Raw genomic sequence first — 21571 nt, forward strand, 5'->3', positions numbered from 1 at the left:
TGGGTAAAAAAATGACACAAGGCCCTGGATTTTTTATGTTGGCACCTATGCAGCCATGCCAGGGTTTGAGTACACACATGGAAGTAAGGAGCTGTGATGTAGACTCGGGGGCTGGAAGTAAGCATGGGTCCCATAAGTCACCTGCTGGGTCCCAGAGGTGCTTGTCTGCTGGCCAGGATATTCCAAGAGCCCCGTACTAGTGAGAGGGAAAAAGGGAGGGTCCAGAAGGAAAGAGTGAGGATCCTCCCTAGGTGAAGCACTCTGCAAAGCCATGAGACTCCTTTCCCTGCATCTGCCTCCTGGCACTAAGCATGTGTTTGGTCCTCAGTTCCTGCCCAGCCAGCTGACTTCCAGGCAGAGGCAGAGTCTGACACCCGCATCCTGCTGACCTGGCTGCCCGCCTCTCAGGAACGCATTACCAAATACGAGCTGCTCTTCTGGGAAGGAGAGGATGGCGTTCAGGTGAGTATCTCTGCTTCAGCAGCACTTAGAGCCAGACATTCAGCAGCTTGAGAAGGGGCTCTGCTTGAGCTGGGGTGACAACAGGATTCTTTCTTCATCATGTGTCTTCTGTCCCATGGGTGTATGATGGGGTACAGCAATCTCTGTCTGGCTCCTGTGTAAGTGACCTCAGCAGTGAGTGTTGATTCCCAGCAAGGAAGCTAATAGAAGCTTGGGACTGGAAGGGCTCCAGAATGCAATGGTACCATCCCTCATGTATCCATACTGCTGGTGTCTTTAAATGATTGGATGGGCCAGTGGGGCATCCACATGGGTCTGAAATGGCCTTCAAAATCTGTCTGTAGCTCCTAGACTTTCCAGAGCACTTCAGGAGCAGATTGAGGATGGCCTAGAGAGAGCCCTTCCACATTTACTGCCAGATTGCTAAAAGAAGTTCAGCTCTATACGTATCAAAATAAGCACTGGCATCATGGCAACAAAGTGAGAATTGTGCATCACCATGTCCCATGGTCCTCTCCTTCCCCTGGGTTTATAGTGGTATGAAAGCTACCAAAAATAAGTGTCCGCCAGGTGAAGCATCAGCAAAATCCGCCTTCAGTCAGCACCGTTCAGGTGCATTTGGAGGTCCTGACTGCCTGGGGATGAGGGCTTCACTATTTCACAGGTAGACACGACGTGTTGGGAGGAATGTTGGAGCTGAGCACCAGCTTTTCTCTCTTCTCCAGCTACACCATATAACCTGTGTTTCCCTTCATTTGCCAGCAAAAGGTGGAGTTTGACCCAACCTCGTCGTATGCTGTGGAAGGTCTCAAACCAGACACGCTGTATAAGTTCCGGCTGGGTGCCCGCTCTGAGCTGGGGGTAGGAGTCTACACCCCCACCATCGAAGCCAGAACTGCCCAATCCAGTAAGTGTTTGACACTGCCCTACTGAAGACAAAGCAAAAGCAGTCCAGTTCCCATCACCTGGGCACGGAGCAGCTTGGTGCCTCTGCCCTTGGGTGACCGCAGGCATGGCGGCGTGTAGTTTGCTAAAGGGTGTAATGGGGAAAGTCAGCTGAGATTTTGGATCAGGGCTCTTTGCCAGAGGGGGTGCACCCAAGTGGTAAGTTCTTTCTTTACGTCCCTTTGATCATGCTGTCTTTCCCTAAGGGTTCATAAAAACTGATGGAAGAGTGAAACAGACTGGGAAATTGCTTTGGAGAGATGGATTTGAGTGGGTTTGTGCATCTCTGTGAATTTACTCCCATGCAGACAAGCTGTCTGGACGGGCAGCATATGGGTGTTTGGCTGACTCTAACTGTGACTTTCTCCAAACCATTGGATTTTCACCCCTTCACTCCCCATTCCAGCAGCCATGCATCTCCAGGAGTCCTTCCCTGGTCCATACACTTGATTGCAAGGTGAGGCATCTTTTTGAGGCCAGATGTGCCCACGGCTGTCAGGTAGCTGGAGGAGTGAGCTTGGGAGAATGGATGTTTGTCTGGGTTGTGTGAGCAAGCGAGGCTGCTGCTTCTGAGGCTGCAGTGTTGGGGGAAACCAGCACAAGCTGCAACAGAGTTAATAGGGAGGGTAGATAACGAAGTGACCCGGGCAATATCACTTTCATCCTCACTCTGCCCCATGTGATCACAGAGCTGGAGTTCGCATTGCTCTGGTTGGCAGCTCAAAGAGCTGCGCATAAGCAGATTAGGGCTATCAAAGGGCCCTGCGATAAGCTCGTTTTCACTAACGATTTTTGGGCTTGCTATTATGCAAAGAGCATTAAAAAGGGGAAAAAAGACATTTCCGTTTTCACCGTCTGTCTGGGATTTACTAGCCATGTGGGGTGAGCAGTTGGCAAAGGCAGCCAGCCTTCCCTGCAGGGAGGGCGCTGGCATGCACAGCAGCGGCGAGCCTGAGACGGCCATTAGAAAGGGGGAAGAGCAGCTCTGCTCACTACTGGAACGACCTTCTCTTTGAGGGAAACTCAGCTTCATTACCATATCAGTCGCAAGGATTCCTCTACCCTGTTAAGTGAGCTAATGGTGCCTCGGTGCTGCAAGATAGACAGGTACGAAAAAGGAGAGCAGTTCGGATCAAGCAGTTAGAAATGCTTGAACATCGAGAACAAGTTCTGAGTAGGGGGATTTGTATACCTGTTTCAGGTAGCTTTTGTATTGATAGGCAAAGGCTGAAGCAACTCTTCTGCCTCTTAATTTCATCAGTGGATGCTCATGTCCTTGAACACACTTAATCAGAGACAGCCTTGTGTGTAAATGAGTCCTCCAGTCTCACAACAGTCCAAGTAAGAGAAGCCTTTGCTTCATGACCTGCTCCATGTGCTGTCTGCTCCCAGGAGATGTCATACTGCTCTGTTTTTAAGGTTGTCACTTCACTGGAGAGTGGAGCAGTAGCTGACTGCTTCTGACATCTGTTCAGGAAGAGAGATGGGAACAGGCTGGAAAAGATTCAGCCCAAAGCCACAGGAATAACTTGGTTTGGCCAGTAAAACCCTCCTTACATTGATGTACCTCAGAGTTCTTCAGTTTATCCAAAAAGCGACTGGGTCATGGCTTAGAGGCCCCTACTTGAGAAGATTTCTAATGGCACTCTTTATTCTACAAGAAAAGTGCTTGACAGTTACTCCTGGGCTATTCAGTGAGGCTGACACACCGCAGGTTGAGGAGTCCCAGGGCAGGGTGGATTCTTACATCCTGGGGGTCTCAAAGTCAAACAGGTCTGTTGGAAAGCTTTGCTGTAGCTCAGCAGAAGTTGTGTGCACAACAAATGACTTCCAGGCAGAAATTCTTTGGTCTGCACTTAACACCACCTCGTGTTAGATGGTTGGATTGGTCCCCTGTGACCTTAAAACTTATTAATCTGGGAAGACTGTTGCTCCCAGCTACAAATTGGCCTCCTTCCTGCGCTCTTCCATCTGGCTGCGCTGAGAAAGGCTGTTCGATCTCAGAGGATGACATGTTCAGGTGGGGCACAAACCGCAGGAGCAGACAGACTCCTGCTTTCCAAAGAGCCTGTCTTCAGGCTCTGTTCCTGGCCCTGACAAGCCAGACAAGGGTAAGGCAGGAGGCACATCACTGATAATGAGTCACTAATGGGCTGGAGAGGGGTGTCTGCATTGCCGCTGCTGGGCTCTTGTCTTGGCATCCCTGCTTAGGAGCAGTGGGGATGTTTGTCCAGGAAGGCCACAGGGGTGCAGAGCCCCTTCACACCCTTCCACCTGAGAAAAGAGCTGCCTCCTGGACTGTTTCCTGCTAAGCTGCTTGCTTAGCTGCTGGGCACCCTGCACAAAGTACGAGCACGGCTGCTCCGAGGGGCTGAGGAGCACCGGGGAGTTCTCCAGGAGCCTGCAGCGCCTCAGGCAATCAGCGTGCTGCAGGAGAGGAGCGGCAGCTCCGTGCTCACCATTAACACGCTGTTCTCGCTTCAAGTGTGAAGGTGGATTTGAGGCTGCCTGTTCCCCAGCCCGAGCAGTAGGTGGGCTGGGTGGGTGCACAGGGCTGCTGCGGGCCAGCGGGGGAGGCCGCATGGAGCAGCTTGGAGACAGCAGTGTTTGCACCGTGTGCCTGTGGGTGCGTGCTGCCACCCAGCCTGCTCTCTGCTGACCCCAGCAGGGACACTTTCACTCCTTATGCATTTTAAGTTGATCCTGCTTATGTTACCAAGTTTTATTTTGCTTTCTTTAAGTGTTTATCTGAGTTTGTGCCTTGTACATCATGTGTGTGACTCTTACCCAGTCAACAGCCAGCGTTTGACCTGCCTGTGCTGCCAGCCAAAACTTTGGAGAAGGAGCTCACTGCCGCATCCTGAAGGGTGCTGTGGAGGCCCACAGCCAGAGCTCTGCTGTGAGAGGCTTCTCTGTAGACTGTGGCAAATGAAAGGTTTGCCTTTGCCAAGCTCCTTACATCTCACCTGTCCCCTCTGAGGGATGCCACCAGGCTCTGTGTCTTACGCTTTCCCTGAATTCACTCTTGCTTTGGTGCTGTATCTTCCTACTCTCTTTCCTGCCACTTCTCTACTTGATTAACCAGAAGTGTGTGAGGATTCGTTTTCTACCCCTCCTCGCTTCCAGTACACCAGATGGCAGGGCCGTTTCTGCTCTGCCTGCCTCAGGAAGGCAACTGCTTGCTTCCACGTGTTGCTTTGGCTTCTCTTTCCTCCAGTGCAGCCCATAGCAGTAGCCCAGCTCTGCCCACTCTCCCTCCATCTTTGCTCTTCCCAGGCACCAGGTATGGGTCGCACTCCCTGAGCACAGAAGTGGACACTGAGGGTTACGTGCAGCCTGCAGCTGCCTCTGCAAGCAAGCAGCTCTTGTTCCCAGCAAGCAGAAGTCACTGGTGGCATTGGAGGTCCGGTTGTCTCCAGCTTCCCCAGATCTCCTTCCACTGCCATCCCATGCCCAGCATGATTGAGGCACAATTGTTGGGTGTTTCAATTAGCTAAGCTCCCTGCTGCTGTCTGGGGTGATGCAGGTTGTATTCTCCTGTGACCAGGTAGGCCAGACCGTCCCCATGCCCCCGAAAGGTGAGCTTAGCTGCACTGATGGCTTCGAGGACTGCAGCACGGGGAGAAGCACCAGCTTCTCTTCCTGCATTTCTGGGCTTCTGGGTGCAGTGAAGAGGGGAAAGCAGCCCTTCACCCACAATGGCAAATCAAGATGCCTTATACTCCCCTATTGCTTGGCCAGATGTCTTCCTAGCCTTACAGCAATTATATGCGCTTTTTTGGTGGTGGTGCCCTGCCCTCTCTGCCTGGGGCTCTTGCTTTCCATGCAAGCACCCAGGGATGCACCCACCTCCCTTGTCCCTTCCACAACCACATGGACTCCTTCCCTTCTCCGGGCTTCTGCCCTCGTGAGGAACACCTGAGCACAGCTCCTCTCCCCTTGTGTGCCGCCTGCAGCAGCAAGGCATGGCCCGGACAACAGAAACCCCTCTGCAGGGGGCTATGCTGTTTTGCTGCTAGAGGCCCCTGACATCTCTGTAGCATCCCAGGCCAAATGAGAGGGGGCTGCTGTTCCTGGGACAGGGCTCCCATGCTGCCAGGGCACCGGGTGGAGCAGAGCATCTCTAGGGCACTTGCCCACTTAGTTGACTTTCCAGCCTTTCAGAACTATTGTCCTGCTGCAAGATTGCCACAACCCTCGGTCATCTCTCCTTTCCTGGTCCCTTTCTCACCCCCCAGATTTGTTTCATTTCTCTTTCCCAGCAATGCTGTGTGGACAGGACTGGTCCTTGTCCACTGCCCAAATGCTCTTCCTCCCCCTGTGGTGTTAGCACTGCTGGGGCTTAGAAACTACCTCAAACTGCAGCTGGTTTTTCACCTGGGAGGGATCAAGACCTGCCAACCCTCTCCAGCAAGCTGCTGAGGCAGGTAGCCAGTCTGGGAGGCACGAAGCAGTCAGTCCCAGGTACGAGGCGCCTGTGCAGAGCAGCACACCCGTGCTACCTCCTGGTTGTGCACGACACCTGGCTCCCACCTGGGTGAGATGCTGCTCACTGCTGAAATCGGGATTTCAAACTCCACCTGGACGCACTCCAGCCAGCCTCCATCACCTGCCTTCCCTGCCCTCTGTTGTTTCCTTCACTTGTCTAGGAGCGGGCTGTTGCAAGCCTTTGTGCAGTCTGGTGTGTGAGCTTCTCCTTCTGCCATTCCTGCCTTCTGTAGCTTCCTGCTTCTTCTGGCTTCCATCTGCTTCAGATCCTCACTGAGAGCATCTTCCTTCCCCTTACCAGTCTCTCTCTCTCCCTTTACTCCCATTTGCTGTGTTGGTAAAGCCAGTGTCCAGAGCTGTACTGGGAGGAGCTGTTCTCTGCTGCAGAAGAGCTCTTCTGTCTCCATGCTGTCCTTCAAATACAAATTGCCCCTAGCACGATCTTTGGTGACCCACAAGGAAGGCAGGCAGACATCCAGGAAGCTACGGGCTGCATTTTGTGCATCCGTTCGGTGCTCAGTTGGCTGGGTAAAAGTTCCCTGTGCATTTTGGTTTGTCCTTCCACTCATTTCCCTTCATCTCCCCACTTCCTTCATTTATTTATCCCCAGCCCCCTCCGCCCCACCCCAAGAAGTCGAGTGTGTAAGCACCAGCTCCACCACCATCCGGGTAAGTTGGGTGCCGCCGCCTGCCCAGAGCCGCAATGGGGTCATCACCCAGTACTCCATTGCCTACCAGGCAGTGGAAGGAGATGACAGCACCAAGCATGTGGTGGATGGCATTGGACGGGAGCACTCCAGCTGGGAGATCAAGGACCTGGAGAAATGGACCGAGTACAAGGTGTGGGTAAGGGCTCACACCGATGTGGGGCCAGGACCGGAGAGCATCCCTGTGCACGTGCGCACTGATGAGGATGGTAGGTGTTACCAAACAGCTCCTTCAGCTACCCCGGGGTGACCAGTGCTCCCCTAGATGAGTTGTTTGCAAGGAGGGGAGAGGGAGTGGGGATGCAGGCTATGGGAGTGCTTCCTCGAGCAGGACTGGTTGCTGTTGGGAGCAGTGCTTTGGTTGGCTGCTTCAGGCAGCAGGTGAAGGCGTCACGGTGCTTTGGTTTTCTGGTGTTGTATGGTGGTGAGTTCCCTTTTCCTGAAGGCAACGTGAGCTCTGCCAGCCAAAGGCTGCTCACATTGTGAGAGCAGGACTTAAAGTTTACTTGTTGACCTGAAATCCAGCAAACTAAGAAGGAGAAATGAAATCCATTTGAAACTTGTAGATATCGCAGGAAAGCTGCTTCCCGCCCCGGCTTCCAGGCAAGCCACAGCTTATATAAATCTGCTCTTCCGCTCAAGAGTCAGAATATCGCATGTACAGAGCACTTTACTGGAAACGACAGCTTTAAAGAGAAATTGCTTTGTATTAGCAGGGCTGTCAGTTATGTCATCATGACTTAAGCCATTTCCTTTGAAAGTGCCAGAGCTCAGGGTGACAGTAGGAACTTCCATGGCTTCGCGCTGACCCCAGAAGCTGCAGATTTAATGGGAGGAGAGAGAGACGCACCATCCGGGCAAAGAAGGGATGATCTCTGCATTGTCCAGTCAGTAGCAAATTGAAACCAGACGTGTTACAGTTCCCCTAAATGGACTGCCACTGTCCCCCTTGTCTCGGTGGCTCTGGAAGCGGTGTCTGGGAATGATCGCTGACGGCATGCCTGGGCTGGCAAACACATCTGTGTATCTCCTGCTGCCTGTATTGTTTGCTTCAGTTCTCCTTCTGCAGACTTGTAGCCCAGGGGAAGCTGCTACCCCAGAAATGTCGCAGCAAGCTCTCTCAGTTTTTGGGCACTGGGGTTGGACGTTCCAGCTCAGCTGTCAGGAGCGATTTCACATCCCTCCGACACGCTGACGCTCAATAGATAGCCACGCTAAAGGAATAAGAAATGCTAAACTGCCATCTGAAAACAAATTGAACTTTCCCTCTTGGGTCTGGGCTGCAGCATACTCCTCCCATAACAGGGTAACTTCCCCTCCTGCAGTAGGGTGGTGTGCCCTGAAACGCAGGGCCGCTCACCTGCACAACTTTGCATGTCCCCACAACGTCCCTGTACCGTGTCCTGCCAAGGCCTCTTGCCTTTTCTTGGCAGCAGAGCTTGACACACAGCTTCCCTGCGGTTCTCAGGGAGGATCTTGCCTTTTGTGCGGACTCCTGGCTGTGTGTGGGGGCAGGTGCCTTGCTAGGACAGGAAAACCCTGCGACTTGCCCAAGGTCACTGCGCTAAGTGAGCTGGATTACAGCGTAGGCTGCTCCAGCAGGGAGGTGGTAACTACTCAAGCACAGCCCCCTCCATTCCCATATCTTGGGCTAGCCTCACAGTGCTAAAATGCTCCATTCCTCCTTTCTCTATTTTATTTAATTACGTACAATTAAGAAGGACATCTGGGGAAAATAATGAATTGCCCTGCGGTTTAAAAACTGCGCGTACCTGCTGGGTAGCCGTTTCTTCCCCATCTAGTTGGTCGAAATAGCAGCATTCATTATGTCTGCTTGTCAGCTATCCATCCCTAATTATCTAATACTGATTGTTTCTTGCTGCGTGGAGAATTGGGGCGTAGGGGGTTCCAAACCCCTGGATTTTCCTGGGCACTGGGAGGTGGAAGGAGGCGTGCAGCAGAGCTGTGAGGATGGAGCCCAGGCCCCTCGCCGGGGTGCTGGGCACTCTCCTAGCAGCTGACACCTCCGCTCCCAGCTGCTTCAGGAGGCAGGAGCTCTCCAGGAGCAGCCAAGAGGCTAATTTTTTAGCATTGACATTTTTGTCACAGTCAATGCAAGAGCAAAAAGTAATAAGGAGGTAATTTTTCCAAATGGTAAATACGGTATAAATATATTTTTAAACGGGCCTCACCTTGCAAGAAAATTGATATTTTCTGGGCAGTGTAATTTTTCATTTTATTATCAAAAAGCATTCAGCTAGCCGTGCATGAAATACAGTCCCTAGAGCTGTCACAATCCCCACAGGCCCCTTTATCTGTCTGAGTTCAGTGACTGCTGTCTCTGAGCTCTGGGTTATTGTTTTAGGATGGTGCTTTTCCCCCTCATTAACCTCTTGCTGTCACAGGGGACAGGCATGCGTGTACTCTGGCTGGTGGCAGGTACCAGGGCTCCCCGCGAGGCAGGCTCAGCACCCAGTGGTGCTACCTGGGGCTGCTGGACTGCGTTTAGATGTACGCAAGGGGATCTGAGAGGAGGAGGTGTGCAGTGACAGGCAGGATGCAAAAAGGGCTTCAAAACCCCTGCCTCTGCTGCAGGGCACCCTGAGCCGCAAGTGGTTACCAAACTCTTTATATTCTTGTATTGCTCTTTGCTTCTGGCCACTGCTGGGGGACAAGAAATGAATCTGATCCGGCACAGCTGCTCTTACAGGGGTACCAGTGCATATCCCAGCCCTGCTTTTTCCCACTGAGAGCAGCAGAAGCCCTGGGACAGGGTCAGGGTTATGGCCCCACTGGAAAGCCTCAATACAACCTCCCAGGCAGGTGCAAGGGACCCGTGCCAGCAGGGTCATCCTTGCAATGAGGCGGAGGGAAGGTAGCAAAGGAGTAAGGGCTGGCTGACAGCGGTTGCGTGGCGCCTGCTAAGTGTCCATCCCATGTGTGTTACAGTGCCCAGTGCCCCACCGCGAAAGGTGGAGGTAGAGTCTGTGAACTCGACCGCCATCCGGGTGAGCTGGAAGCTGCCCATCTCCAACAAGCAGCACGGGCAGATCCGGGGGTACCAGGTCACGTACGTGAAGCTGGAAAACAACGAGCCCCGAGGGCAGCCAGTGATCAAGGACGTCATGTTGTCGGAGGCACAGGTATGGCACGGGGTCTGCAGGATGGTGGGCATGGCACCTTCCCTCTCTGCGGAGGGCTGGGCTGCCTGGGTCCAAGCATTTCTCGGCTGCCCCTTGCAGCTCTGCAGTGTGGGACACAGCCCTGCCAGAGCAGGGTGAACAGTTCATCCACAGACCGTGGCTTGCAGACTGGTCAAAAGTTTAATCAGAAGAAAACTGCAGTAGGAAAGATGATGTATCGGGTGATGCTCCTCTCTTCCCCCTTCTCCCACATGTACCTCTCTCTGCCTGCCTCATCCTGTGCAGACTCCAGCTGGAGCAATTTGTGTTTTGCTGGTCGGGTTATAACCCTTCAGAGAGCTGTAAATAAGCCTCGAGTCTGCTGCTTTCGTGCTGCTGACTGCGTGCAGAGCAAAGCCCATCTCTGGGCAGAGCCCATGGGGTGCTGCCTGTCTGGGACACGTGGGGTAGCTGAGCACCCTCGGGTGGGGACAGCTGCCAGGCTGGGCAGCCCTGGCATGGCTCAGCAGGGCCTCCCTCCCCTCCTGCTGGTGCTAGACAGGGACTTGACCTTGAATTGCTTCTTCAAACCAAACTAAAGAGAAGCCACCTGAGTCTGGGAAAGGCTGGAAGAAAAAGTGGTGAGGTTCAGGCCCGCTTTACCTTCTGCCATCCTGACACCACACTCTGCTCGTATTTCTGCAATCTCCTGGGTACCTCACTGGTAGTTAGCCAAGGCCCCGTTCCCACCCAGAGCTACAGGCATGGCTGTGGGCTCTGTTCAGCCCCCGAAGAGGGTACTAGCCTCTTTCCCAGGGTCCCGGGAAGCTTTTGGTGCCCTGTGATGATACACAACTCCTCTTTGGAGCAAGGGTCCTTCATCGTGCATGACCCATGCTGTTCTCAACAAAGATAATCGTATAAATGAAGTACAGGATCTGCTGCTGTTGGAAGCGACGAGTAATCGATTCAGAGCTGGCTCGCTTGAATGATGCCCAATATAAATACTGGAGAGCTGCAACGATTAATTGATCTATCTCCTGAACGCAGCTGTGAATCATTTATACGTTTGTCAGTGGGGAGTGCAGTGCACAGAGGCGGCTTTACTCCCCATTCATATTCTGAAGGATAAAACTCAGTAATAATGTGGAAGGGGAAAACTTTAAAGAGAAAATGCTGTAAGGGTCCTCGCAGTGTTATCTGGGGCACATCTCTATTTGTTTCAGATGTTGCTTTATTTTAATCATTAGAAAAGCTACTTGCTGCCCTTTACTTATTCCAGGAGGATATAATCTTCCGTGTTGTTTGAACAATTGGTGCTTTGTTGTTCAGCTGGAGTTTGGAGTTAATGGGTTGGTCCCAAGCGTAGGTGGGTAAAGCTGGCAGTGTTCTTGTTGTTTTTTGTTTTTTTTTCACATATTTTACACTTGCCCAGCCAGTTCTGCTTTCATTCCTTACTCATATACATTTTGGAGAGAGGAAGGAACCCCATCCTAATGTGCAAAGCCACTAATGTACCAGAGCCAGAAACTTTCCAAGGACTGCTGGATTTTGCATGACTTTGAATGTATGCAGTTGCCATCAAGGAGGCAAGTTGCTTAAAGTTTCCTGTCCTGTCAAACCACTTACCAGTCTTTCGTATTTGGTGAATTTATGTGGGAAAGTCCTTGATTGCTGCAAAATTTATTCGCTGGCATGCATTGTGCTGAGTTTGTCTGCTGAAATTCCTGAATGGAGGTGAAGGCCATGAGACAGCTGCACAGCAGTGACTGCTGTGAAGGAGTCGCATCACTCGTGGGATAAACTAATGATGACCCTGCAGGGAAGAGGTTTCGCTGGCTTGGCAGAAGAGCTTTTTATTTCATGAAAGAGCGAGAAGCCAGGCATGACCTGTGCTTGTGATGAAATGCATCTGCTCCAGAAGCTGAAGAACCCTCTGAGAGCTGCCACCTTTCAGTCCAGCAGCACGTATCTTTGCCAACAGCCAGAGGTATTTCCAGTGGAAGGAAACAAAGATTGACTGGTCCACCTGTCCCTGAAGGTCATGGGATGTAATGTTCAGTACTCATAAACATTCATAACATTTAAACTGATGTACAAGGAGCTAATTAAACTGATTGAAAATCTGGGGTCAGAGCAGAAATTCTCAGGACTGTAGGCAGAAGCCCTCCTCCTGCCCAGACAGGCTGTCTGCTGGTTCTGAGGAGGTATGTGTACCACATAATCTGCTTCCTGCAGATGGTACGAAGACACTGGTATTAAAGCTGACTCATGATTTTTGATGATTGAAGATGAGAAATAGAGAGAGAGTAAACGAAGATGAAAGGAAGAAGAAAAGGGAATGGAGATGTTAGCTATGCAGATAATACATATTCTCAGTTTTCAAAACCATTGGAGCGGAAAGGATTCAACCATCAGCAGTGAAGTGGGGGCCCTGGTGCCGTAGAGATCACATTTATTTTGCAGCCTCCTGCCTAGGGAGAATAATCAGTTGTCTGGAAGGTTGTCTGGATGGCTTCTCACTCCTCTCTGTGGCTGTGACTGATGACCTCCATCAGGCTTCTTTGTGCCCTCTAGTCTGAGCTCTCACTCCTACGGATAGACTCATGGACCAGCAGAAGTAGCTGTTTCCTGGGGAGGAGCGCCCAGTGACAGCGAGTATCCCACCCACAGCACCCCCTGCAGCCCCCGCCATCGTGGCTCAGCCAGGTCCCACGACAGGCAATGGCAGAAGGTTCGTTTCTGTGCCCTGGGTCTTCTTCACATCTTGCCACTGGGGGTGCAGGTTCCTGGCTGTGATCATCCCGGCACAGAGAGCACCTCTGAAAGGAGCAGAGGCACCACTGGGGGAGTCTTGGTTGAGCTCTGCCACTCCTGTTTGCAGCCTCCAAGACATGCAGCTGGACCTGGTGTGAATCTAGGCGTTGGATCATTGTGTCCTGCTCCCAGCCTGCTTGTCCTCATCCCAGACTGGAACATATTTGAGGTGTCCTTTCTCCCCTGCCCTCGACTTTGTGGCATCTGCTGCTTCTGCTGGGAGCTGGCTGGATACAGCTGGAGGTCTGGTTTTGTGGACTCCTGCCACCTCCTCCTCCCGCTCTGCAGAGTCATAGCAAGGGAGATGTAAGCAGCCCACAAGAAGGACTGCAGGCTTAGGGGAAGACTGTGTGGTCTCCGCAGGTGGCACTTCTCCATCCAGCATGGAGACCGAATGCACGTCCCACCAGAAGAGCAGGAAGAGGTAACGGCAAGCACTTCAAGCTGCTGGAATGAGATCAAAGAAGATGGGAAGCAGAGACTCCTGTTCTCCCTGGGCAGTGCCCACCCCAGGCGTAACACAGAGGAATTTACAGCCTCCCCCTTTTGCTGGGTGCTAGTCAGGGATCCTTATCAGGATCTACTTGGAACAACTCCTCCTGCTTGCACGCACCTAGGTGCAGAGGTGAGCTATACCCTGCTTCGTGAGTGGAGCAAAACTGAAAGGCACAATCCAAAAGGCATTGCAGTAATGGACAAAGAAGTTCTGGAGCCCACAGACTTCTTATCCAACAGGCTCAGTGCCCTGAGCTTGCATCTGGAGTTTCACTGTTGCACCACGGTCGCTGAAGCAGAGAGAAGGATCTGCAGGAAACCCCCATTATCTGCTTCCCTTAGCTGGGGCTGTTTAAGAGGGCTGGAGTCTGTCTTTTATAAGAGCCTTGGTCAGGGAAAACAGCCGTTCCCTGGTGAGACATGACTATACTGTGTGGTGTTGAAGTGTAAAATGAAACGTTAAGGCATTGCAGCTGCCATAAATACAGACTGTTAGCTTTAGCACTTCCCTGAGCCATCCTGCCTCATGCGCACAGCACTGTCTGAATTCTTTTTATGACAGCTCCTGGGCCTTTCAGATCAATTTGTCTTACTGACCAATCTCAAGCATTTAAGAAGCAATTGAGCAAGTTTAGGAAGGAAATGTTTTGATCCGCAGATGATATTTTCATAATGAAACTGAATTTATATCAGGCTATTTATGCAGGCCTGGCTTCTCACTGTTACTCCTCCAACACAGACCTTGAGGTGTTTCTTTGCACTCTGATCTGATACTAGATTAAAGGCCACTGAAACACAGGAGCAAACAGAGGCTGAACATAAAATGTTGGCCTAATATCCTAGTGGATGATAATCTCCCCTCCGTGGTGTGAGAGCTGTGAGACGCAGTGGCCTTGCTCTTCGTTGCAGTGGAGCATCAGCGCCTGCTCCTGGAGCTGCACATGGACAGCACTGGGGCAGCTCGGGGTGCTACAGCCCACGTGGCCACCATCCACCAGGAGCAGTGTTGGAGCAGCAGTGTCCTTCTGGGGGAAAAGAGCTGCCAGGCCTCACGTCCTTCCTGTAGCAAGATTTTTGTCAGGCTTTAGATCAGCAGAGAAGAGCACGTGGCTGTTGGCCGTGGTGTGGGATGGCCGGTGCAGGCAGCACATCAGCAGTGGCTTGGGTTCAGCTGAGCACACAACACTGGAAATAACACCAAGGTGCTAAAAAGGGCACCTTTGGGGACAACAGTGGTTAGTCAGGGCTTTGACTTTTGACTTTATAGGAAGTGTTTAGGGACAGCTTGACCTCTTTGCTGAAATTAAATTTTAAGATGGCTTAGCGGGACAATTCTTTTGCAGTCTTATGGCATGAAATAAGTGAACTGTAATAAAATCTTAGAGGAGCATTTTTCCCATAGCTGCTTCTTTGTGAATTCAGAAAATAAAATAGCAAATATTTTGAAGGCATGCCATGTATTTTACTTCTGAGGAGAGTTCTCTACCACTGTGATAAGCTCCAGCCTGTGAAAGCTACCTCAAATAGCCTGAGTACAAAAGACAACTTGTAGCTTTAATACCATTTAGTACTTCCGCAGCATCAGCAGGTTCCCAGGCACTTCACCAGCATTAGCTGGGCTTCCCAGTGTCCTGAGAAAGTCAGGATCTGAGCGCCATTTCACAGCTGGCGGTTCAGGCTCAGTGCAAGGCTTGCCAAGGCTCACGCTGTGAGTCAGGGGCAATAATACCTATCTTCCACTTTCATCTCCATGCTTGAACCCATCGACCGGTGCTTCCTCCAGGCAGATTCAGTAACCTGAGATGTAACGCATCACCTTGGCTGAGAGAGCTCTCTGTGATCTCTGCAAACCTCCCTTTGGTGCATCAACCACAAAGAACCATGCTGCTGGCATGCCTCTCAGTTTTGATGCCTTATAACCCCAAATCCCATCAGAAACCTGCATGGTCTCTCTCCAGAGCCATAATTGAGCTGCCATGGCTGAGATCCCACGTGATCTTTTACTGGGAAATGTTTTGTGTAGAAGTCTTACCTGCAGGGCTGCTCTTGCCAAATGAGTGTTTGCTGTTTGCTGCCGTGATGCTGTGTAATTGGGAGCGAGGAGCAGTTCCCTTGGTACAGGCACCAGTTGTAGCCTTGCTCCAAGCCATGCGGCACTGTTGGAGAGGAACAGCTTAGTGTGGAGCTCTGGGTAAGATCTCAGCCTCACTCTGTTTCCAAAAGATGATCCTTCTCAGTTTTCTGAGGTCCCCAGAGCACTTTCTTGAAGGTCTGTTAAATGTCATATTGGTACATCCCAGCAGACAGTCCCTGACGAGTTTTGTGTGTTGAAGTCTCTAGTTCTCAAGAAGAGGTGGTGGCTGGAGGATCACTGGGACAGGAACTGGGGATCAGCCCACAAAGCTGTGAGCGCTGCTGCTTGTGGGGCAACCCTGATCCCCAGAGTCTTGTCCTTTCTTTCTCCTGCTGGTGGAAGAGGCAGAAAAGTGCAAACAAAGCCAGAAAGGGGAACAACTGTAAAGTTAGGAAGTGATGCTCTCTCCATCAATATGGGAAGGAAGCTCCTTGCCCCCAGTTGTGTGAATGATCTCAGACCTGCCGCGCAGGCTAGCAGCATGTAGAAAATTGCTCTGTCCCATTTCGTCCCTTGGCACAGCCTGTGCCAAGCGACCCTCTGCATATAAGTGTTATAATCCCCCCACCCAGTCCTGCTAACCCCTGCTGTCGTCGTTGTCGTTGTCATCCCCTTCCTACACGTTGCCCCTTAAAATTCTGTGTCTCCATTTTTCTCTCCTCCTTCCTTTCTCCCCCATCAGTGGAGAGCTGAGGACTCCGTCGACCATGTAAGTACCACTTGTGTGTATTCCAGGTTGGAAAAGAGGGGTTTGGTAAATCGATTTGTGAATTTTGTAGACACAGTGCTGTCAAAACATCCCTTTCACTCCCTTAATGAGGCTGGAGAGTTACATTGTGAAACCTTCCACAAGCAGCAAATCCAGAGAAAATTGGCATTTAGATTGCTACTAAATGCAGAAAAGCAATTGACATTTCCCATAATCTGTATTTCCAGCTTGTTGCAGTGCAGTTTTAGGCAGGCTCAAGTGATCGACTCAGGAGGTGCATCCGACTTTCTGCAGCAGTTGGCCCACCGAGTTACACTGTAAAATTAGATATATAATCTTTAAAGCACATTGATTGTAGTCATGAAAAATAACCTACACTCTCAACCATGACCTTTGGCTGAAACACAGATCGTAATAAGAAAACAATCACATTTAAACAGTTAAATCCAATTTTTCCCACATAATTTTGAAATATAAAATTGGAGGAACAAACTCGAAAATGACCTTTTTAGAGTCAGCAATTCAATTGCGTGCCCGACTGTGAGCATCCCCGGCACGAAGCATTTCTCCTCCTGCTTTACAGGGGAGAGTCGTGCTTGGAGTGGCTTTGTCATGCCAGCACTGCGTTTACACCATGCGATCAGACCTTCTTTCATCCATCCCTCGTCTCTCTTCCCCTCCTCCCAGCTCGCTTGCTTTGCTCCCGGTGGCATGCTTTTGCGTGTGAATTCCTCTTTGCATGGATTTGGGAGGATTGAATTCTCTTGGGATGTTCAGAGTCTGCAGGTTTTGTGTGAGTGCTTCCCCCGCGGGCCCGTTGGCACCGATCGGGCTGGGTGTCCACTCACCCGCACACACGATCTGCTGCAGGGGCGGAGTTGGGACGGGACTCTGGTTCACACGGTGATTTTGGCGGGGTTCTTGTTGGTGCTTGTTGATTTTTTTTTCTCTGGGCTGGCTGGTTCCGCGATGGTAACAGGGTGATTTTGATGAGTAAGCCTGGGCAGGGAAACCTGAACCAGCAGCACCGACTGGAAATCAACAGCTTTAATGGTGTGGGTGTCTGTGAGAGTGAGTGCTGGGAGACTGGCTGTGCTCTGGGAGCCACTGCAGGGCCCTTGTCCCCGAGCTGGCAGGGACCCCGACAGAGATCAGACCCCTGGAGCAGCCTCTAAGTGCCCATATTGCTATTTGAGCTCAGCCCTACCCAGCTCTGCCCTTCTCCACATCTGAAAGGGTAAATAACAAACAGAGCCTCCTGCCCAAAAGCTTCCCTTGCCTCTTCTCCAGCCCGGTTGTCCTTGCTTTCTGACCGGACAGGTCTATAGTTTTAACGGTCCCAGTCCCTTTCACAGCACCCCCAGCTGAAGGCCCTCTAGGGTACCTGCCCCGGGCTGCGGAGAGCTGCTGTGCTCACACCTTCGCGGGCCTGGCCAGCCGAGCTTGGCACAAGTCACGCTGCCGCTGGAGGCCAGGAGGGAGGAGCGGGGCTCCGCGCTTTGATCTCGCATTGAGGTGCAGAGCTGTGCCCTCCTCCTGCCCAGAGGAAGCCAGAACATGCAAGGATGCTAGCGCCCTACCTCCTCCTCTCAGACCTCCCACTGCGCAGGGTTTTCCCTCAGGTCTTGCCAGCGCCTTGTGCTGACCCCATCTGTCCCTGCCATGCCCCACGGGGAGGGTGAACGTGGTGCTGCGGCACTGCAGGTGCTCCTTCTCGGGCTCACTGCTGCCCGCCTTGCCCCTCTGCTCTCCCTGCGGCTCTGCTGCAAGAGACAACCTTAAAAATCCCCAAACGAGCCCCCAAGAGGTTTCCACAGTTGGCTGAACTTTCTTCTGCTCTGGTTCACAGCTCCACAGTCCTCTTGCTCTCTGTGTGGGGTGGCTGCGGCCCTGGGCCAGTCTGCCTTCATGGGGGGGCTGTCTCCAGAGCAAGTCTCCCTCTCAGCAGGGGCTGTGGGGAAGGGGCACGGGGGTTAGGCCTTTCCCTTTCCGTGTGCACAGGCTGCTCGTGGGTCCCCAGGAGGGCCGAGCTAGAGACAGGGTGAAGTGAGGCAGGTGAGTGGTGGAGCGGTGGCAGTTACCGATTGTTGGCTCCCTGGGGTGCCAGCTGGGCGAGACATGTGTGCTTGGGTGTCGTGCATGAGTGTGTGCCAGCGAGCATGCCGGTGTGTTGCTGTTGGAGACACTGACCCCAGCGCCCTCCTTCTGCTCCCTCTGGTAATGGGTATTTGCTCTTCTCATTTGCCTCTTCGCTGCCTCGTGGACGCACTCCCAGGAGACGGTCATTGGAGGCCTGCTGCCAGAAACCACCTACTCCGTCACCGTCGCTGCCTACACCACCAAAGGGGATGGCGCCCGCAGCAAGCCGAAAGTCATCACCACCACAGGGGCAGGTGAGTGTGGGGAGCAGGGACCACAGCCTTGCAGGGGTGGTGCTGAAACCTCCCGGGAGGTGCCCAGAGAGTATGGCCACAGCACCTGTGCAGGAGGAAGCGAGAGGGCTGGAGGTGCTGCAGAGGTACATACTCCTGGGATCTCCAGCCCTTCCTTACAGGCCTTGCCAATGGATCACCTGAGCAAAGTGCAGCAAACAGATGGACACTGCCAGGGCCCACAAGAAAGCAATGAAGCTTGTGGGTCTGAGCTCATCTGCGTAGTCCAGAGACCTGGGAAGAGGAGATCTAAAAGTCCAGGCCCTCCCTCAGCTTTGGAGTCACAGCCTGTCCTCATTTTGTCCCCTGCTGCAGCAGGAGTTAGGCGAGTGCCATTTCTTGCTTCCTGTAGTGACTGCAGTGCTGCCTGGGATGGCCGCTGGCATGGAGGGCTCCTCAGAGGTGCTTCTCAGCTCCCCCCAGCCATTGCTACCTCTGCCTTCCCTGCCGTATATAGCTCAGCCAACTTGCTCCTAGAGCCATGGTAAAATCTGGAACGCAACAAATCCTGCTGTAGGAGTGCTGCGGACACAACTTCTAGGTCTGGTGTTCCCAGCCAGTTCAGTTCTGCTGTCTCAGTAGAAACGTGTACCCTGTGCCTAGTGCAACACAGGAGCCTTGGCCGGGAGCAGGGGCACCCAGGAGTTCACCAGGTGCTTTCCTCCGGCTGCTGTCAAGCTCGCCTTTGGTGGTGGCACCAGCTAGTTCTCATTGTCTTGTCCTCGATTTCCCACTCACTAGACCTGTCCCACAAATGATAATCCTGCTGTTTCTCACACCGGCCACGGGAACGGTATTTACCACTTGTTATTATGGGAATGCAGCTTGTGCAAACTGAGAGCCTTTGTTCCTGGTGCTTTTAAACAAGGAACAGCTTGCCATCTCCTCCGTGCTGCATACGGGGAGCTCCAGAGGTAGTTTCCACTGTCACAGTCTCAAATGCTGTCTCCCTTGTGCCTCAGCATGATGTATGCTCTATTCATGAAATTGCTACAGCTGTCCTGTGAACAGGAAAAGCTTCCTAACCATCCCAGTGTTGCACTGTAAACCACGGTGAGTCTTCCAATGTTATGATGTACATTTAAAGTTAATATTTTGAATCAACTTTGAAAATAATGTGTCCCATAGCACTAGCTGCTGTTAGACATTGTATTAGGAGTGCAAGGAGGAGGGCACTGGCAGTGGAAATTTAATTGTATGTCTTAAATACCTACAAAACCACCCCCAGAGCTGCCTTTGTACTGGCTCATCTGCAGGCTTGACCTCAAAGGGGAGTGTTGGTATCGCCCTCTGATGGCAAAATTGAGGCATAATTCCATCAAATACGTGTTTCTCTCTCATCTCTGGGCTTAAATGTTTCAAAACTGTGCAAGGGTATTTAGCCAGGTATGGCTACAATCCCATTTTCATTTTCATATCCGTGGCCCCATCCCTTTGATTCTGAGTATCTTCCCGATCAGTTGATTTGTTTACAAATCTGAGCTGATATGGAGTGAAGACGCATCCTTTTTTTAACTGACGGAGATGAAGGTATTAAACCATCAATTTAAAGCCATCAGTTCCTAACCCATGACGGCAACACCCCTTGACTTGCTCAGCATAAACAAAAATCCCATGGAACGCTTGTGCTCACCTCTCACATCGGCACTGACATCACGAATCTGTTCATCAGCTAAACCAAAATGTGTTCTGATGGCAAACAGCCCGCCCAGCTCCGCTTGCTGCCTCTGCAGATGGTAAAATTGCAAGGTTTCAGGATGAAATTAGTCTTCCTCCAGACAGACCAGGGCGCTGGACTTGGGCTTCTGTGTCTGTTGTCGAACTGCGCTGGGGCCAGCGTGGCCTGGTGCTGTGCACTAGCTGGAGTGTCTGAAGATCACTGATTAGGAGCACGGGATTCAGATCTCTTCTGAGATAAATGTGATGCTTTGAGGTACCTTAAGCCTTTCCTGTAAAAGGGGATGATTTTGGGGGCTGGACATGGCTGAATTTATTGCCTGTGTAGATGGCAGCACATGGGAAAATGGCAGCCAAGAGCTGGCTAGCTCCAGCTTCCCTCGCCACCGGATTAGGGTCAGTCTGCCTCTATCCGTGTGAATTGTCTGTCGTCCTCTTCACCCTGTTGTCTGAACTTTCCCACTTTCCTCAATCCTCACGGACTGAGCAGCACGGAAGCTGTCCTTCCTCCCCCTCCTCCCAGGCTACAGATGGTCATTGTGTGTTTATGTTGCAGTCCCGGGGAAGCCCACCATGATGATTAGCACGACAGCCATGAACACAGCCCTCATCCAGTGGCACCCACCCAAGGAGATGGTAGGGGAGCTGCTGGGTTACCGGCTGCAGTACAGACGTCTTGATGAGGAAAAGATGAACACGATAGACTTCGGGAAGAGAGACCATCACTACACTGTGACCAATCTGCACAAGGGGGCCACGTACCTCTTCAAGCTGTCTGCCAAGAACAGAGCCGGTCCTGGAGAGGAGTTTGAGAAGGAGATCACTACCGCAGAAGACGTGCCGAGTGGCTTCCCGCAGAACCTGCGCGTGGTGGGTCTCACCACTTCCACCACAGAGGTTGCATGGGACCCCCCGGTCTTGGCAGAAAGAAACGGCAAGATTGTCAACTACACGGTGGTATACCGAGACATAAATAGCCAGCAGGACATCGTTAACATCACCAAGGACACAAGTATCACTTTGATGAATTTGAAGCCCGATACCACTTATGACATCAAAGTGAGGGCCCGCACCAATAAGGGGGTTGGGCCGCTCAGCCCCAGCATCCAGTCCCGGACCATGCCTGTCGAGCAAGGTAAGTGCCCTTCTAACAAGCCCTAACAGCAAACTCTGGCTCCAGGACAGGGACCTTTGCTTTCATTCACGAGGCTGCACTTCCCTTGGCTCTGCCTAATGAGATCAGGTACCATGTGGCTCCCTAGCGTAGAAGTAGTTCAGCAAGGGGAGGCTCGGTGAAGGTTTCCTTAAAGTTGTCGTTTTGGGGGGGAGTTGGTGGTAGCTTAATTGCCTTCATCGCTCCACAGGCACACTTTGCTGTTTTATCTGTACATGAAAGGCTCTTGCTCGAACTGGCGCAGACAGCTGGGTAGGATCATCTGCAGATCCAGTACCTGAGCACCACTGCTTTTTGATCATGGCAAAGGGCCAGCAGAGTGTGAGCAAAGGGGGGAAGAAAAGGCTACAGTTCAGCCGACGGCTCCCTTCCTGTGATGCTGGAAAGTATAGTCAAAAACGGAAACTCC

At 52.0% G+C, this 21571-nt stretch overlaps 1 protein-coding gene across 20 annotated transcripts in view; it reads left to right on the top strand.

The window, feature by feature from the left end:
• PTPRF (protein tyrosine phosphatase receptor type F) overlaps positions 1-21571 on the top strand; it is a 280990-nt gene that overhangs the window by 214651 nt on the left and 44768 nt on the right. For 9 of the 20 annotated variants that reach the window (XM_035333708.1, XM_035333715.1, XM_035333710.1 and 6 more), the window contains 7 exons: positions 329-462; positions 1225-1369; positions 6506-6811; positions 9552-9745; positions 15853-15879; positions 18155-18272; positions 20545-21123. In XM_035333708.1, coding sequence (XP_035189599.1) covers positions 329-462; positions 1225-1369; positions 6506-6811; positions 9552-9745; positions 15853-15879; positions 18155-18272; positions 20545-21123 — 1503 coding nt within the window. The remainder of the gene's footprint in view (positions 1-328; positions 463-1224; positions 1370-6505; positions 6812-9551; positions 9746-15852; positions 15880-18154; positions 18273-20544; positions 21124-21571) is intronic. The other 11 variants (XM_035333724.1, XM_035333725.1, XM_035333726.1 and 8 more) reach the window with 7 other exon arrangements.

The sequence above is a fragment of the Oxyura jamaicensis genome, chromosome 8 (genome assembly GCF_011077185.1).
Source record: "Oxyura jamaicensis isolate SHBP4307 breed ruddy duck chromosome 8, BPBGC_Ojam_1.0, whole genome shotgun sequence".
NCBI lineage: Eukaryota > Metazoa > Chordata > Aves > Anseriformes > Anatidae > Oxyura > Oxyura jamaicensis.